The following is a 12518-nucleotide window of genomic DNA, read 5'->3' as shown; positions in this document are numbered from 1 at the left end:
TTAAATCTTTTTCCACATTCATCACAAGCAAAGGCTTTTTCATCCTTGTGGATTCTCATGTGTTCCTTTAAATTAGAATTTGTGCTAAATTTTAAACCACATTCATCACAACCAAAGGGTTTCTGTCCTGTGTGTACTCTCATGTGTACGTTTAAATTAGACTTTAAGTTAAACCTTTTACCACAGACATCACAACCAAAAGGTTTCTCTCCTGTGTGGATCCTCATGTGTCTCTTTAGACATACCCCTAAGGAAAATGTTTCTCCACAATCATTACAGCTAAAGAGTTTTTCTTGTGTGTGGATTCTCATGTGTTTTTCCAAATATGAGCTTACGGTAAATCTTTTCCCACAAACATCACAACCAAATGGTTTCTCTTCTGTGTGAACTCTCCTGTGTCTGTTTAAAGATGCACTTAGGGAAAATCTTTTTCCACAATCCTCACAACAAAACGGTTTCTCTCCTGTGTGAACTCTCATGTGCTTCTTTAAATCTGAACTGGAGTTAAATGTTTTTCCACAAAAATCACAGGATTTCTCTCCTGTGTGGATTTTCACGTGATTGTTTAAAGATGACTTTAAGGAAAAACTTTTCCCACAAAAATCACAATCAAAAGGTTCGTCACCAACGGGAATGTTTCCATCTTTGTCTAAATGTGATTTTTGATGACCATCTTTAGTCACAGAGTCTGACAATTGACTATGCTGCGATTCATGATGGTTCCAATCATCATCATCGTCATCCTCTTCATCTTCATCCTCATCATCAGTCTCTGAATGGCTCAAAGTTCCTCCAGGTGTATTTATATCTGGGTTCCTGCTGGACTCTGCTGCTCCACAGATCTCAACTTCAATTTCTGCTTTTATCTGGTCGCCTGAGCTGCTGGTTGGAAAATCTCCATTTTCTGTTTGGGGCTGATGAAGCTGAGACGTCACTGGTTTCTCTTCATCATCCTCACTATTAACATAAACAATATTTAATGGGAACCTAGAATAATCAGGCTCCTCCTTCACTCTGAGCAGCTTCTCTTCATGACTGGAGCAGATTTTACTATTTTCCTCTTTTACGTCGAAAGGATCCACGTCAGGACTCTGATTTTCTGGAGGCTCTTCTTTAACATCTGCAGAAAACAAACACGACATGCATTATGAACAACTTTAGAAAAAGTTTGTTTTTAACTGAATGAGGGAGAGAGGAATACATTTGGATGTAATTGCTGTAATCAAAACATTAATACAAACAAAATACAGTTAACAGATGAAGAAGATATGCTTGAACATGTCTGCATGTGTGACTGATTAACTATTTTAAGCTAAATTAACATCTAACCGAGTTATTCAAAGTGTCTTAGAGCTGATAACATTAAGAATGAGCACACACACGCACGCACACACCCTTACTGCTGATCGAAGCTGCAGTCGATGGAAACCTGCCATCCGTCTCCTCCTTCACTCTGAGCTGCTCTCCTTCCTCACTCACACAGAGTTCCTCCTCTTCCTCCTTTATCTGGAGACGCAGCGCCTCCTGCTGGTCAACATCAGCCTCTTTTTTAACATCTGTAGGACAAAAACATTTCAGGCCTTACGAACAACTTTGACTTCATGGTCAGGATGATACAAACATGACAGGATGAGTGTTTTCAGAATCCACTAATTTATAAATTAATTATTTTTAATTTAAGCATTATTTTAATAATTCTTATTTGATTTGAAGTAGTATTATAATGTTTATATATTTTTTATTTTACTCTAAAATATCAGAATTTGCTCAACTTTATATTTTTATCTTATTAAATGCTTTAAAATATTTATTATTATTATTATTTTTATTATTATTATTATTATTATTAACTTTTCCATGAGTAAAAACACTTGAACTGCTACTTTACTTTATAAACTTCATCCAAAGATAAAAATATCTCAAACTATTATTGTAACTAGTCAGAGTGTCTTAAATTACTCCAGATAGTCAGTGTACATTTTGACCAGCTCTGTCTGGTCAAAATGTATTTTTAGATATCTAGAATGTAATTACTGATAATCAGAGGAAACCGATTCAATGTTAAAATGGCTCCTCTACCGTAATACACCAACTATTAGCGCATCGGAATCTACCGGCGACGTCGCAGCATGTATCTCGGTCTCGGCTCGGTTCACCGCAGTCAGATGAAGCTATTGCCGTTTTTAATCTCTAAATTAGTGAGCAGAAACTCCTGGTGATGTTCCTACATCCATCAGCTGGCTACAAACGATGCTAAACCGGAACTATGAAGAAGGAAATGTAAAAACCTGATGTGCGCAGCAGGACTCTGGTCTGGAAAACGTCCTCCATCTTGTGGCGTCTCTTCCTCCGCTGCTGGAGCTTCTGCTTCCCTCCAGCTGAGCCTCAAGCCGCAAACGTCCTTCCAGAGTTCATCATCATCATGATCAGCCGCTGCTGCTTCTCTCTTTCAGCTCCAGCGACGCTCCCGCTGCTGACGAAACGAGAACAATGGAGGAAGAATCCTGAAGGGAGCACGAGGGGGCGGGGCCAGTGAAACCGGAAGTCCGGAACAAAAATTATAGTTCCGTTTTAACAAAAATCCCGTTCCAAAATGAATATTTAAACATTTTAACATTAGGACACATTTATAGTTTTACCTTCTTGTTCCAGGAAGTTTAGACTTTATTTACATTAAAGTAAAAAACTCTGGAGGAAAAAAAAAAAAAATTAATGTCATTTGTTCAACATAATAGATTTAAGGATTAATTCTCCTTATACATGCTAATTATATTTATGGACATAAAATATTATTTAAAAAAAACATTCACACATTTAGATTATTACTAGTAATGCCAGGGATTGACCTTCTACTTTTTTGTTAGAGTTGACTAACATGCCAACGACACCACCAGATCTTTAACACCAAGGATTTCACATTTAACTTTTCAGTGTTTACTTTGAGAACAGTTGATAAAATAAGTTCACTTTCTAAATTCTGTGAGGAATTGGACCCACAACATTTTTATTGTTGATATAACGACTCTTGAACTGGTTCTTATCCCACATTCATCTGTTTATATTCAATATTCACTTTAAAATTAAAGTTATGAGCTCACTGACTTCTTCTACATCAGCGGCCATCTTTATGTTTGACTTCCTGCTTCCAAGGGTGCATCCCAAAGTTCTGTGCTAGTTACTACAACTAGTTAATGTCCTGACGTTAGCAGCTCTTCCTGAATTTTAGACGTTAAAATTAAAAAAACTCAAAATTTTTCATGGATTTATAATTTATTTTGCAGATATTCTCAGGTTCTGTTCTCAGCTGCGTCCAGGATGGAGGCCACGCTGTCCTTGGCTTCCTGCAGCAGCTCAGAAACTCTCCTCTGCGTCTGAAGCAGCAACACAAACATCGTTTCAATAACCATTGAAACGATGATTTCAATTGTTTCAATTGAAATGATCAATTGACCTTTCACCAGGTGAAAGGTCACCTGGTGACTTACAGCCAGCCTGAAGGCTTCGTCTGAGACGTCTTTCAGGTTGATCATGACGTTGTAGTACGCTCCAAAAACGGCCGTTTCCAGAGCTTTAGCTGCAACCTAGCGAACACGAGCCAGATTCCAGTTCTGAGCAAAACTGATTCTGATCTAAAAGCTTCAGAGAGAAGCTGCAGCTCCAACCTGAGCATCGGACTTGCAGCCGATGTTTCCAAACAGAACCATCTGCTTCAGAGGCGGCCAGAGGACGCTGACCTTCTCAGCCAAAGCCAGCGGGACGCTGACGGCCCGCTTCAGGCCTTCCTGCATCGCCGCTTCTCTCCTGCAGGTGGAGACAAAACGCGCTCCAGAAAAACCAGACAGACAGGCAGCAGCTAAAGACACAACGTTTCATCCACAGACGTTCACCTGCTCTTCTCCTCGGCGGTGGACTTCGGCATTTTCAGCGCCGCCTGAAACAGACATGATCGCTGTTTGAGGTAATGCATCACACAGCCTGTAGGTGTCTCTGTTGGGTTGAGTAATCTGGAGCATCAACAGGTGGCGCTGTCGGGTGGGAGATGCTGGTGCTCACCATGTAGACGTTGAAGGCGGCGGAATCGGCGTCCACCAACCCCAGCAGCTCGTTCATGGCCTGATGGAACGGAGTAATCAGCTTCCTCATCACGCCGTCCAGGTTCTCAAACTGCCTCTTTCCGTACGTCATCTGCCCCACCATGGCGCCCAGCGCTGCCCCCTACAGGACGGGGCGTAACACTTCCCCTTTAAAACACGCAGACGGCTCCCTCTGCTGGACAATCTCTGAACACTCACCAGAGCGCCGACAGCGGCAGAAACAGACCCTCCTCCTGGAGCGGCTGTTCGTGCTCCAACGCTGCGAACAAACTGCTGCAGAGTCAGAGACACGAGCCCGCCCACTTCCTGTGACCTCACCATGTACCTGTGCAGGTAAGACACGCCCACTTTAGCAGTGCTCGCTGCCTCTGCTGCAGTCAGGAGGGATGAACTCACTCAATGATCCTCTGCTTTGGGTTGAAGGGACTCAGTGAATCCAGGCCCAGTTTACTGATCACCTGCAACCAACAAGGTGAGGCACTGATGAACGTCTAACTATGGCAAGCCGTTTTAACATAAAATCTGAAACTGATTTTATCTGAAATCGGCTTGCCATAGACTCCCAAAGCTTTGTCCACTGACCAGCCGGACTTTGTGCTCCTCTTCGATGATGAAGAGCTGCTCTGTTTTCATGTAGAAGTCGGCAGCGTCCAGCAGAGCCTTCAGAGGAATCAGACCAACGATCTGGGAGCCGACCACAGGAAGCTTCAGCTCCTGGACGCCACAAACAGGAAGTCTGTCAGACAGGAAGTGATGTGACCTCAGGCCTGTTGTGACCTCAGCAGCCCTGACCTCAGCGACCCCGCAGATCTCCTGGTACACGGCGTGGAGCGGCGTCAGCTCAAAGTCCAGGATGTTGGTGGACACCTGGGCCAGGTTGGCCTCCTCCAGGTACCAGCCCAAACCCTGAACCTTCTTCAGGAGACCTGGCTGCTCACACAGGAAGTTAACACATCTAGATGTACACACATAGATATACAAGGCAAAGGTCTGCGAAATAAAACCAGATCGGAAATATATGGAAGAGGATTAAAGCCACTGGAAAAAAGAAATAATTCTGAGATGAAAATCCTCCATTGTAATAACATTTCAAGCAAGAAAAACAACACAGGTCCCAAATATAACAGGAAGGAGTACGGAGTGGGCTTTTATTCTGAAGTTCCACCTTCAGGAAGTTGTATTTTTTAACAGAAATAATAATAAATGTTTTTGTGTCCCACCTGGTCCTTGCCTCGGCCCTGTTCGCGGATGTCCAGGGCGATCCGATGAGCCTGCTCTTTGGTGCCAATCAGGTTCACGTTGTACGCGATCAAGAACTTACGAGCTCCGGTTACCGTGGCGCCCCATGACGGTACGAAGAGGGCGGGGCCAAAGTCAGGGGCCCACTCTTCACTTTTCAGCTGCAGCAGAAGAAGAAAGCTGATGGATCTGAGAGTTTGGACAGGAGGAAGCGGTGGGTCATCTCACCTTGTCAGGTAAAGCTTCGTACTCTCCGGATCGGACCGACGGGAGATTCCTCCTGGATTCAGACTGAGCCGCTTCTCCGTAAAGATACACTGAGGAGGACAGATTTGGAAATGTGGACATTTCTCTATCATAAGAGCCATTGCAGATAAAAGAGAAGTGAAAAACTTTTTGAAAAATCTTGGAAATTTCTGAGCTCCAGGAGTCAAAAATTTGCAAGACAAAAACTCAAAGTTTTAGTTGAAGCTCAGAAATTTTCGAGGAAAATCTTAGAAACTTCTAAGATCCATAAGTCAAAATTTTAAAAATTTTCTGAAAAAATTTAAAAGCTCCAAAACTCAAACATTTGTGAAAAGCAAACTCAGACATTTTTAAATTAAATTCACATATTTTCTAGAAAAAAACGAGGAATTTTTCAAAGCTCCTATATTTGAAAATTTTTGAATTTTGGAAATTTCTGAGTTTCAAAAGATTAACATTTTTGACTTATTATGCTCAAATTTGTTTTTCAGAAATTTTCTGAAAGTAATCTCAAAATTCTGAGTTTTTTTTCCAGCGAATGTTTGACTTTTGCCTCAGAAATGTCAGGGATTTTTCGAGAATATTTTTGAGATTGACCGGAAAATGACAGTTTTTTTTTTTTTTCTCAGAAGTTTATGTCATTTTCAGCTCAGACATTTCCTGTTTTTCTCTAGAAAATTTCTGAAAATCTCAAAATTTATGATGTTTTTCTCATAAACTTGCAACTTTTCAAGTTCAGAAATTTTCAAGTTTCCTAGAAAATTTCTGAGAATAATCTCAAATTGTCAGAGTATTTTGGAGTAACTTTACTCCTTATTTTTTTCCTTCCAACTCTCGGTGGGATATTCCTCTCCCTGTCCTGCTGCGCTGTCCCCTCGGCTTCCTGCGACTCACCAGGAACATGCAGCGTCTCCGCCAGCTGTCGTCCAAACTGGTTGGCGCAGTGGACGCAGTCGTCCATGGTGACGTTCTGGACGGGGATGAAGGGACAGACGTCCAGCGCTCCGGTGCGAGGGTGTTCCCCTGCAGCAGAAGCGGAGCGTTCCCAGTTCGGTTCGGTTCTGGACAGCGGCTTTGGACTCGCACTGACCTGAATGTTTGCTCATGTCGATGAGGCCGAAGGCCCGGCGGGCGGCGTTCAGCGCCCCCTGCACCACCGCCTCCGGGGGGCCCACGAAGGTGTAGACGGTCCGGTTGGTGGAGGCCCCCGGGTCGACGTCCAGCAGGCTGCAGCCGGCGGTCTCAGAGATGGCGGCGGCGATGGCATCGATCACCTGAGCGGAGGAAGAGGAGCAGCTGAACCCAAACGGACCTCAGTCTGCTCACACAGGACCGGTTCACGGTCGTAACGACTGGAGGATTATAATTCTGTTTATGCTAAAGTCCAAATAAATAAATAAAAATTCTCATCTGTGTCAGTTATTTTGTTGGCATATAAAATAATCACATTTAAAGATTTAAAGAAAAAAATCATTATCATGGACAGTTTCTATATGATCTGTAAAGTTGAACTTTATCCAGACTGACAGCAGATTCGAGTCTTAAGTTTCCAGTTATTACAGCAGAACCTGTGCAGATGGAGTCCTACCTTCTGGTCTCGGCCCTCAGAGAAGTTGGGAACGCACTCCACCAGCTGAGCCATGGCGTCTGCAGAGCCTGACCCCGAGTCTGACCAGTACACCCACAGCTCAAACATTAACTGGGACCGAACCACTGGAGTCGCTCAGTCTGAAGGTTTGCTGCTCCCCCCTGCAGACTGGTTAGCTTCTGTTCTGCAGGGGGCGCCAGAGAAATGGAGAAGCAGAGTCCGTCAGGTCTGGATAATTTAAATGTTTGTGATCCAGACAGAAAGGGTCAGAGTTCACCAGGTCGACTCGTTTCTGTTTGACTCAACCTGTGGCCACTGGAGTTCTGGACCCGCTCCAACCAGAACCGTTACATCAGAACCAGACGTAGGAGCATCTGCTGCAGTAGAACTGGGTCAGAACTCATCTCACTGACTGGGTTCAAGTTCAAACTAGATTGGTGTCAAGCGTTTGTGCAGCACACATTTGTGTTTCAAAGATATTAATAAATGTTCCCAGAGGTCATGAAAGGTCAACCAGCTCCACCATTTTTATGAAATCAAACTAAATTTGTGTGCATCAATCTTGGTTGTTTGTGCTTCTTTTGTTTTGAAGTTATTCATGAAAGTTTAAAGGTCAAAATGTCGCCCGTCCCTCCAACCCAAATCTAACAAAACCGGTGTAAAACATTTTTGCAGCAAATATTTTTCTTTGTGTTTCTATCATTTTAAAGATAATAATGTTACCAGAGGTCATAAAAGGTCAACCTGACCCCCCCCCCCACACACACACACACACACACCTTCTTCAAATAAAACTAAATTGGTGTCAATCAACTCTGCTATATTTGTGCAGCAAAACTTTTGGTTTGTGCCACAGCACAAATATTTGACACAAACACTAACGGGTGATGTGGGGCGGCTGGTTGACCTTTAAACTTTGATTAATATCTTCAAAACAAAAGCAGCACAAACAAAAATGTTAACAGTGCAAACGCAGCAGAGCTGATGGTGAACGACTTTGTTTGATTTCATAAAAGTGGGGGGCCTGGCTGACCTTTCATGACCTCTGGAAACATTTATTAATATCTTTAAAATCTTAGCGGCACAAATGAAACTTTTTGCAGCACAAACGTAGCACAGCTTGTGTTTATGAGGTCATCGTTTCAGCACATTGTCCACATTGATGGACACGCTTCGACGGAGACCTACTGTCTCAGGTCAAGGAGGTCCAGAGGAACCTAAACGCCTCCTGATCCGACCTGCAGCTTTTCCATGCATGTTGGAATATTTTCAGCATTTCGTGACAAACATTTCGTCTTTATGAGCTGTAAAGGTAAATGCATATCCCTCTTCATCCCATAAATCCTGAGAAAACACAGCAGAGTTAAAGTCAGGTTATGGATGACCTGACCATAACTCCTAAATCACTGTCGGAGTTTTTCCCCACACTTCAGATTCTTTATAGGTGACGAATAAGGAAGCAGTTACAGAGACAACAGAAATCCACCTATAAAGACGCCTGGCAGCTTTGGAGCAATTCAAGGCAACCTTTGATCAGCTGACCTGTAAATACACTGTGTTTTTCCTCACCAACACTTCCTCCTGCTCCGCTCACCTTAAGGCTTCAGACACGAACGCTTGGAAACTGTAAACACCCAGCAGCCTGCAGCATGGAGGCCTGGTTCTGCGTCGTCCTCACGTTGGGTAAGAAAACAGCAACTTCTCTCCTGTTTGTGCTGCAGTTAATCTGTCACCAATAACAGAGTCGCTCAGAAACTCACATCAGTTTTTAACTTTCTGTTCAACTTTCACTGGAACTCTCACTGAATAGTCAAAGTCTTGTGACAATCAGCAGTTTGAACGTCTGAGTCATCAGAAACGTCTCCAGATCTTTGCAGAACGTTTACACTGCTTTTACTTTTAACATTTATTTAATTCTGCATCGCTAGACAGTTTATTAGGAACGCTTTACTCAGAAGAGATAAAAATGAGGTTCATTTCCAAACATTTTCACCTTGTTAGTCATTCATTGATAAATGTCACAAACTAAATACTTAGTGTAGTTAAATATTCAGTTTCAAACTAAATATTTGTTTGCGAGCAAAGTATTTAGTTTGAGCAGACCCAGCTTTTGTTTTCATACTTCTGCTTACTAACATGGGAATTAGCATATTAAACATTAAACACATTAAACATTTAGCTACTAAATATAATTTCAGAGCTAAATATTTTGTTTGGAACTAAATTGTTAGCTTGCTCACTAAATATTTATGGAACTAAATATTGGACTTGCAAACTAAATATCTAGTTGGGAGATAAATATTAGCTGCTAAACTAAATGATTAGCTTTCTGACTAAATATTTAGAATTGAAGCTAAAATTTAAGCTGATAAATTTTTTCTTGCTAATTAAATATTTAGTTTGAAACTGTGTTATGAATAAGATGGTGATTTTGTTCCTATAACAGCCTCTTGTACATTCTTGTACTAATAGAACCCGTTGATCCATATGGTTCTGTTTCATGTTATGAAACTGGTTACAGCGAGTTGCAGCTAATGTTGTAGCTGGTGAGTGAATTATAATAAAACACAACTAAAGTTCTGTTTTTTACGCCTTTTTTCTACATGAGCAGACAGTTTATTAAATCTTATCACAAGACGGTATTTTATTGGGGACAATAAAAGTTAATGTTGCTCTGAGAGCCAGATTGTGGTTTTTTAAAGGTTTAGGAAGCTACTTTAATAAACATAAACTGTTTGTTGCTTTCCTTTGAAAATAGATTGATTTTTAATTTGATTAGAGGTTTCAATAAACTGTTAGACTTCATTTAACTCAGATATTTCCATGCAGCCCAATCGAGGTCAGTAGAGTGGTTGGTTCTTACTCCCTGCATGAAGTTTATCAGTTATTATCTTCAGGTTTATCTCATTAACAAAACAAACAATAATACGTATATTTCCTTCCAGTTGTTCCTGCACCCAACTCTGCAACAACCACACTTGGACCTACTACAGCTTGGTCTACAACTACAGCTGCACCACCTCTGGAGGCCACCACTGATGCAGCTGCCACCATGTCGACTCACCATACGACCAAGTCATCCACCATCACTGACACAACAACTGCAGCAACAGAGAGAATCACACCAGAGACCGAAGCTCCTGATACTACTATTACTACTACTCTGATTACTGGCGTTCCCACTACTATTACTGCTGCTCCTACTACTATTACTGCTGATCCTATTACTATTACTGCTGATCCTACTACTATTACTGCTGCTCCTACTACTACTACTGCTGCTCCTACTACTACTACTGCTGCTCCTACTACTACTACTGCTGCTCCTACTACTATTACTGCTGCTCCTACTACTACTACTGCTGCTCCTACTACTACTACTACTACTACTACTACTACTGCTGCTCCACCTAGCTGTGTTAATGGGGAAGACATCAACGGCGTCTGTGTCTGTTTTGATGAGTGGACCGGCGAGACGTGCTCACAGGGTAAGACCTGTTGGTGTCTCAGTTTACCGTCTTTAAGGATGGAGGAACTGTTTGATTCTTGGTTTATGTGAAAACAGAAAAGTAGTGATACTTGATAAGGAGTCAGAAGGTCAGAGTTCAGTATGCACAGGGGTATCCTACACATTGGATACAAGCTTCTTACCTGGACTGGACAGAACCAGAACCGGACTTTGGCTCAGTGACCTAAACTCCTCATTCAGATGAAGATGAGAGACACCAGAACCAACGATGCAGAAGTTCAGACCTAAACCTGGGAGGCCTCCTGTAGAGGAGAGTCCTCACAGAGTCTCTTCGGTCAGAAGGAGCTTTAATTATTTTGGGGCGTTCACCTAAATAAGTTATGGGAGTTTTAAAAATATTTCATTTTCCCTCCTACGTCATCGTTTCCCTGCATTTCGTGCTACTTCTGGTATTTCCAGGGCAAAGTTAATCTTCTTTATCATCTTCTTTTTCCAGCAAATTTCTGCAATGAAACAACTTTAGGGAAATTCAAATTTCCAAAGACAACCATTGGTTGGTTTGCTTACTCAGAGGAAAAATGTGCGAAAAATACAGCTGGAGGTACGAAATAACATCCTCATATTAGATGGACCTCAGTCTTCCTCTTCTTGCATCATGTTAAATCCCAACATGTCCTCTCTTCCCCTCAGCCGGTAAACCCCAGGCTTCTACCAGATGTTCGATCAGAGATGGAAAACCTCAGTTTGACGACCCACCACGGGTCCTTCAATGTGAACAGACGCTCAGCGACATACAAAGAAATGTGAGAATATCAGCATAACCAGTTTGATCAGAGGAACTGAAGATTTCATTGTGAAGTATTTGTTTTGTCTGTCAGCTCACCAGTTCTGCAGACTTGGAGGTACTGGCATCCAGCGCTCAGCTTCTGACGTCCAGACCTGCAGATCTGACACCTGAAGACGTCACCGTAGCAACTCAGATTGCCAACACGTTGCTGCTGTCGCCAAATGCCTCAGAGGTAGGAAATTCTGACAGAAGGGCATCGGCCAGTGAACATGGCTTCATACCGCATGGATGGAGCCTCTGACCCGGCACTGAGTCCAGAGTTCTGGTTCTTGTTTCCAGACCGTCAGGGTGGCAGCAGTTGCCACCGTCAGCCAGCTGCTCAATGTTAAAGAGTCTGTTGAGAAGGAAACCAACACGTCTCAAAGGTAAACAAGCATCGATTCTGTACTTCCTACTGGGTCAGCCGCTCAGACTGTGGAAAACAGGACGACACCTTCAATACTCCGTGGTTTAGAATTGGTTTGGTCCTAACAGGACCAGAGTGATCAGTGAAACCACCACGTGGATAGTTTGGTTGTCCAGGTAAAGATGACCATTTCAAAACTGAGTAAGAACCTGGATGGTCTTTGGTGGTTCGGTGTGTTGAACAAACCGTATGGTTGACAGAAACCTGGCAACTTGCCGATGTGTTCGAAGCAGTCTGGAACTGACCAAAGAAACCAGAACTAAAGCCTTCAGGCATCAGATCCTTGGTCAGGTTGGCCAGTAGATAAGGAAGGTGAACATGTTGTCAATTATTCTTTTACTGCACAAGCTAAAGTTCTGATTCAGAGCTGCTGTGCTACCAAACATCTGATGGTGTTACATCTTTTATGTTGGCGTTACCTTCCATTTGATCCGTTTCTCATGCTCAGCTTGACGCTGACCCTGGATCAGCTCTCTGTGAACCTCAGCCTGACCAACAACACGCCCCAGCTGGTCCAACCAAACCTGGTGGTCCAGTCGGCTCAGATTCCCGCGTCGGACACTCAGGGAGTCCAGTTCACCGCCTTGGCAGGTCAGTGGGTCTTTGCATCCCCTCAGCAGAGCCTGGAG

The 12518-nt window shown here is 42.8% G+C and overlaps 3 protein-coding genes and 1 long non-coding RNA gene across 4 annotated transcripts in view; 2 read left to right on the top strand and 2 right to left on the bottom strand.

The window, feature by feature from the left end:
* LOC106957877 (zinc finger protein 3-like) overlaps positions 1-2572 on the bottom strand; it is an 8673-nt gene extending 6101 nt beyond the window's left edge. The window contains exons 1-3 of the mRNA XM_015049409.1: positions 2289-2572; positions 1401-1556; positions 17-1120 (exon numbers count right to left, since the gene is read on the bottom strand). Of these exons, the coding sequence (XP_014904895.1) occupies positions 17-1120; positions 1401-1556; positions 2289-2331 (1303 nt within the window). The 5' untranslated portion in view covers positions 2332-2572. The remainder of the gene's footprint in view (positions 1-16; positions 1121-1400; positions 1557-2288) is intronic.
* A 679-nt stretch (positions 2573-3251) lies between these two features.
* On the bottom strand, positions 3252-8850 carry ftcd (formimidoyltransferase cyclodeaminase). The gene is made up of 15 exons (XM_015049424.1): positions 8762-8850; positions 7168-7351; positions 6670-6853; positions 6474-6602; positions 5562-5650; positions 5315-5494; positions 4887-5024; positions 4677-4808; positions 4491-4552; positions 4293-4419; positions 4054-4215; positions 3888-3931; positions 3663-3801; positions 3486-3581; positions 3252-3371 (listed from the first exon to the last, which is right to left on the bottom strand). Exons 2-15 carry the CDS (start codon positions 7273-7275, stop codon positions 3288-3290), a joined length of 1674 nt encoding a protein of 557 aa, XP_014904910.1. The 5' UTR covers positions 7276-7351; positions 8762-8850; the 3' UTR covers positions 3252-3287.
* On the top strand, positions 7701-10370 carry LOC106957889 (uncharacterized). The gene is made up of 3 exons (XR_001427050.1): positions 7701-8479; positions 8601-8850; positions 10113-10370. It is a non-coding gene; the product is annotated as an uncharacterized LOC106957889 (long non-coding RNA).
* A 137-nt stretch (positions 10371-10507) lies between these two features.
* The window catches only part of adgrg7.1 (adhesion G protein-coupled receptor G7, tandem duplicate 1), a gene marked incomplete at its 5' end in the record, with an annotated part of 14724 nt that continues 12713 nt past the window's right edge, over positions 10508-12518 (top strand). The window contains 6 exons of the mRNA XM_015049408.1: positions 10508-10655; positions 11133-11237; positions 11327-11439; positions 11515-11655; positions 11763-11848; positions 12338-12480. Coding sequence (XP_014904894.1) covers positions 10508-10655; positions 11133-11237; positions 11327-11439; positions 11515-11655; positions 11763-11848; positions 12338-12480 — 736 coding nt within the window. The remainder of the gene's footprint in view (positions 10656-11132; positions 11238-11326; positions 11440-11514; positions 11656-11762; positions 11849-12337; positions 12481-12518) is intronic.

Source organism: Poecilia latipinna, unplaced genomic scaffold (assembly GCF_001443285.1).
Source record: "Poecilia latipinna isolate Pla-1442-1.1 unplaced genomic scaffold, P_latipinna-1.0 Scaffold946, whole genome shotgun sequence".
In the NCBI taxonomy this organism is placed as follows: Eukaryota; Metazoa; Chordata; class Actinopteri; order Cyprinodontiformes; family Poeciliidae; genus Poecilia; species Poecilia latipinna.
Note: the sequence above shows the minus strand (reverse complement) of the source record. Positions and strands in the feature narration are given on the sequence as shown.

Coding starts and splice junctions, on each gene's coding strand:
- ftcd (XM_015049424.1), bottom strand. CDS start 7,275: ATGTTTGAGCTGTGGGTGTACTGGTCAGACTCGGGGTCAGGCTCTGCA. Junction 4,809..4,886: donor AGATCTGCGGGGTCGCTGAG/GTCAGGGCTGCT, acceptor TGTGGCGTCCAG/GAGCTGAAGCTTCCTGTGGT. Junction 3,372..3,485: donor ACGAAGCCTTCAGGCTGGCT/GTAAGTCACCAG, acceptor TTGCTGCTTCAG/ACGCAGAGGAGAGTTTCTGA.